This window comes from Physella acuta, unplaced genomic scaffold, assembly GCF_028476545.2.
Source record: "Physella acuta isolate Inbredline_101_S28 unplaced genomic scaffold, ASM2847654v3 ptg001346l, whole genome shotgun sequence".
In the NCBI taxonomy this organism is placed as follows: domain Eukaryota; kingdom Metazoa; phylum Mollusca; class Gastropoda; family Physidae; genus Physella; species Physella acuta.
In genome coordinates this window covers 23,923-29,803 of record NW_026732861.1, presented here as the reverse complement: position 1 = coordinate 29,803, position 5,881 = coordinate 23,923, and the positions used below count along the sequence as shown (strand labels likewise).

The 5,881-nt window shown below is 44.4% G+C and overlaps 1 protein-coding gene across 1 annotated transcript; it reads left to right on the top strand.

Annotated features, from left to right (window-relative positions):
• The first annotated feature begins 5,070 nt into the window (after positions 1–5,070).
• LOC131926835 (fer3-like protein) lies at positions 5,071–5,583 on the top strand. Its single transcript, XM_059282481.1, has one exon. It carries the CDS (start codon positions 5,071–5,073, stop codon positions 5,581–5,583), a length of 513 nt encoding a protein of 170 aa, XP_059138464.1.
• Positions 5,584–5,881: the final 298 nt, after the last annotated feature.

Here is a 5,881-nt window from a genome sequence, read left to right as displayed (position 1 = left end):
AACGACAACCTACCATAACGACAACCTACCATAACGCCAACCTACCATAACCAAAGTACGACAACCTACCATAACGACAACCTACCATAACGACAACCTACCATAACCCAAGTACAACAACCTACCATAACGACAACCTACCATAACGACAACCTACCATAACGACAACCTACCATAACGACAACCTACCATAACCAAAGTACGACAACCTACCATAACGACAACCTACCATAACCCAAGTACAACAACCTACCATAGCCCAAGTACAACAACCTACCATAACGACAACCTACCATAACGACAACCTACCATAACCAAAGTACGACAACCTACCATAACGACAACCTACCATAACCCAAGTACAACAACCTACCATAGCCCAAGTACAACAACCTACCATAACGACAACCTACCATAACGACAACCTACCATAACCAAAGTACGACAACCTACCATAACGACAACCTACCATAACCAAAGTACGACAACCTTCCATAACGACAACCTACCATAACCCAAGTACAACAACCTACCATAACAACAACCTACCATAACCCAGTACGACAACCTACCATAACAACAACCTACCATAACAACAACCTACCATAACGACAACCTACCATAACGACAACCTACCATAACCCAAGTACAACAACCTACCATAACCCAAGTACAACAACCTACCATAACAACAACCTACCATAACAACAACCTACCATAACCCAAGTACAACAACCTACCATAACAACAACCTACCATAACCAAAGTACGACAACCTACCATAACAACAACCTACCATAACAACAACCTACCATAACAACAACCTACCATAACAACAACCTACCATAACAACAACCTACCATAACCCAAGTACAACAACCTACCATAACAACAACCTACCATAACAACAACCTACCATAACGACAACCTACCATAACAACAACCTACCATAACCCAAGTACAACAACCTACCATAACAACAACCTACCATAACGACAACCTACCATAACAACAATCTACCATAACCCAAGTACAACAACCTACCATAACAACAACCTACCATAACCCAAGTACAACAACCTACCATAACAACAACCTACCATAACAACAACCTACCATAACGACAACCTACCATAACAACAACCTACCATAAACCAAGTACGACAATCTACCATACAAAAGCTCAAAGCTAGTACGCCTTACGTTTCAATACATAGCTACAGCTGTATAATACAAAATATTTGTATTATACCACCACGTTTGTTACAATAAGTAGCCACACCTATATAAAAGAGATGAGCCCAGTAGCCGTAGGTTGTCGACAGCTGAGCCGAACATCCTATTGCTGGTGGGTGGTCACGTGACGAATGCACGTGCTGATGTTGACTGATGCATCACCAGTGAGCATCTTTACACAGCTCACGTTGAGTGCTGCTATTTGCACATCGAGTGCTCACTCACGGGGGACCCGGCACGAGATTAGCTGCTCACACATGTGCAAGAGGTGCAGCGCGCGTGCGTTAACATTGTTTGAGTACAGGTGGGATTCAATTTGCATATTTGAGACTTTCTAGGTCAACTCAAGCAAGGGGGCGGGGTACTCAGTTCGTTAGAATTAGGACGGATTGTTAGGATACAAACATCCGTCTGTCAATTCATCTCTCCTTCCGTACTTACGTTCGTCTAACCTTTCTTCTATCCGTTCATCCATCCATCCACTTACTCACACTCACCCACCCACCCACTCACACACTCACACACCCATACACACCCATTCACTCACCCACCCACTCACACACCCACTCACACACCCACTCACACACCCACTCACACACCCACTCACCCACTCACACACCCACCCACACACCCACTCACTCACCCACTCACTCACACCCACTCACACACACACACTCACCCACCACCCACCCACCCACACACCTAACCTGTGGGGACATAACAAAACGAACAACTCACCACATAATCCCATAACTTGATTACCCCCACGCGCCTCTACATCTCACCAATCCGTCTAAAATGTCCCACAGGACTTGCCTTCACGTCCTACCCCCACCTACAGGACATGCCGGAAACGCCGGACTCCTAAATAATTACTGCCCTAACCCTAGCACCGCGACCGGAAACGGATTAGCTGTCCGCGTTAATTTAACCGGAGACTCCAAAACTCATTAGGAAGTTCTTGTCATGTGACCAACGCCATCTCTCACGAGGGTTGTTGTCTGGGGTTGACCAATATTTTCTAGACTTTTCTCTCCTGCCTTATATATCAGGGTCAAGTAACTCTCGATATTTTAAAACACTTTCCGTTGCTTCCGAGTTATGTTTGCTTGGTTGTCGGAATTTTAAAAACTAACTTAAATGTTGCTAAGAATGTGATTGTGTTCATTTCTCGTTTTCTACAATGGGCGGGGAGCTGACGACACAATCACTTCCAATACTGAGATCACGGATACAAGTAAACTCTACTTCACCTGTCCTGTCGACCACTTGGTCTGAAACAATATCTCCTCTATGCATGCAACGGTTTTTATGAATTTTATCATGATTGTGTCTTTTCAAATGATGTTGTTTAAATCAAAGTGTCTTTACAATCTAGGCGTCTTTAAAACCGTTGTGTCTGTCTAAGCGATCTTTTGGTTCTTATAAGCTCAATCAATGTTTCTTAACAAGCAAAGTGTCTAAACTATAATTGTGACATAATGTTAACATCTACCATTGCATCGAAAACACACATGTACATAAACACATAGACGAATGTACACATGGGCATAAACACATAGACGAATGTACACATATGCATAAACACATAGACGAATGTACACATGCGCATAAACACATAGACGAATGTACACATATGCATAAACACATAGACGAATGTACACATGCGTATAAACACATAGACGAATGTACACATTATCAGTGTTTCTGCACATTATGTGAACTATTTGTACCGAGTTGACCAGTTCATGAGTTGTGTACACGTGAACAATTGAAAAAGTGTACAGAGGCAGGTGATCGTGGCCGAAACAATTTTTTAAAACAATCCTTTTCAAATGACGATACCGTTCTGAGATAAAATCACGGACAACAAACAAATTAATGGACCAATTGTTTACCACCGATTACTGGCGTGGGGTGGGGTGGAAGGGGGAGGGGGGTCAGCCGGGGTGACTGCTAAAGACAAACTATTTTAACACCAGAACAAACACCGGAAAGATGGCGACTATCAGGATTGAATTGTCCCCCTTAGACCCCCGCTCTCCGACACAATGGGAGAAGAAAAACACACGCAATGTCAACTTTGCGGTATCGATCTAGCCCACCGACGTGTTTGTCCTCGATACTCAAAAAAAAAAAGGTTTTCGCCCAAACAATTTTGTCGTGCAAATCTACAGATAACGGAGATACCAGATTGTCCTGGGCATTATCGATACCGGTATCGACTTGGAAAATACGTTTTATAAAAAAAAATTGTTGATATTCCGAGATCTGTTTTGGTTGCGGATTAAGTCGGGTATTCGATCCGCCCTTCGGCACTTTCCCTCGAACCACCCTTAAACACCATCCCCTCCCCCCCCCCACCTTCACTGACGGTGTCAGATAATACTCAGCACGTGCCGTCCTCTTTCTTTGCGCACCGTTTGTTTGCGCACCGCGCGCACACTAATTAGTTGAAGAAGTTGCTTCCCCTGTCGCGTCGACTCCCCTTATCTCCCCCGTCTCTGTCAGACTCCCCTCCATTTCATTCAAGTTGGTCTCCATTATGGCTACCGGTCTAGGCTACCTGTTTAGGCTACCTATTGTGGCTAGGTGTCTACGCTACATATTCTGGTTATTTGTTTAGACTAACGTACTTACTTTACTTAATCCTAATCACTCCCTGTTGAGTATAGGGCAACAACAAATCTCCGCCATTCCACCCTGTCTTGGGCGAGCCTTTGTTTAGACTACATATTCTAAAAGTAAAAAGTAAATTTCGCTTTTCGAATCTGATGGTCTATGTGACTAGTGAAGTAGAGCTCACCTGTTTCTGTGACCTCGGCATATGAAGTGATAGATTGGTCAGCGATATGCCCACCCGCCTTTACTTTTCCTAACGTGAGTAAGGTACCCATCAGAGCTGGGTGGACTCAGGGAAGTTCTACTGACTTGAACATGGATTCGAACCCGATACTTACGGGTTAACAGTCTATCACGATACCGCTGGACCACGCCCTTCTCTACCTATTCTGGCTACCCCTTTACGCTACCAATTCTGGCTACCCATTTAGGTTACGTATTCTGGCTAGCTTTTTGTGTTACCATACCAGTTATTACTACCATATCTGGCTACCTAATTAAGCTACAATTATGGCTATCTGTTTATGCTACTATTCTATCCATCTATATTGGGCTACCTGCTTAGGCTACCTGATCTGGTTTTACATTCGAGATTTTGTTCTTATAAAAACAATAGGCCCTACATTTTTAGATGCTTATATCCGATTTGGTTTAGGATCAGTACTCAAGTTCAGGATAGGTCTAGCATTACAGGATGAACAATTTTAGGGATAGAGATACTACAGAACCATATTTATTAATTCCGACACACGGTTCTGGCTTTCGACTACTTAAGGCTGACTTCGTCGCCAATCTATTACATTACAGTTACCAAACTTGTCTGTCGTTAATTTTTGGCTAGTAGCTTTAAATATTTTTCGCACGCTGTGGATCTGATTACTGACTCTGTCTAATAACTTAGCTACCCCTGTGGTCTATTTGGTATGGCTGCTAATTGCAAATTTATACTTAATGAGAGTAATGTTTTCTTGGTTGTTTTTTTTTCTACAAAATGTCTTTTGGAAACTTAACATTTAATTATTACAATTTCAGATTGCGAACACATTGTCGAAAGTGAAGGGTTGAATCTAAGGCATCCAAGAAGACCAGTAGCCAGAAACCCGATTCATCTGGTCGATACGGTAGTGTGAAGGACGCCCACCTCGCCGACACGGGTTCGAACCCAAGCGCCGCACCATGAAGCAGCTGATGGCGGCGTCACACGAGTACACCATGACCCCCGTCATGTGCCACCTCCCCTCCCCGACCCCCGCGTTTGACTTCTGCACAGAGGACAAAACCCCCCACTACCTGCACTTCCAGAGCTTCGAAGACACGAGTTCCATCTCCTCGCTCGACGACTGCTTCAGCCCCCACCTAAGCGCCCACCACACCCCCCACCACCCCGCCCCGCCCAGCGAGCTCCCCCTCAAATGTAAGAAAACCAACCGCCACCACGCGGTCAACAACAACAACAATTTCAAGGACGACGAGCAGCCGGACAAGGAGAGTCTGGTCCACCTCTCGCGCGAGGAAAGGCGCAGGCGACGACGCGCCACGCAGAAATACCGCACTGCGCATGCCACGCGGGAGCGGATTCGGGTCGAGGCGTTCAACGTGGCGTTTTCCGACCTCCGGAAATTGCTGCCCACCTTACCGCCGGATAAGAAGTTGTCGAAGATCGAGATCCTACGTCTGGCTATCTGTTACATTTCGTACCTCAACCACGTTCTTGACCTTAGCTAAACGAAAGGGCGGGACCCGCAAGGCTGGACTTTTTTTTCAGCGGTTCCAAAACTAGTGTTCCCTAAACTCCTAGTGCCACTATGAACACTCATGCGACTATAAACACAACTTATTATATGGGAGGCTTTTATCTGTGGAAAAACTCTTTACAATTGTTTACGTCAAAATAACAATTACAATTTATCAACTTAAACTATGTAACATACATTATTATTTATTTATCAATACTTCTGAATGGTTTATCTCAATGGATTCATGAACACAATGACCAAACTTTGTGGAATGCGGTCTAGAGCGT

Bases quoted from the DNA above. Each gene is read 5' to 3' on its own strand.
- LOC131926835 (XM_059282481.1), top strand. From the start codon at position 5,071: ATGACCCCCGTCATGTGCCACCTCCCCTCCCCGACCCCCGCGTTTGAC.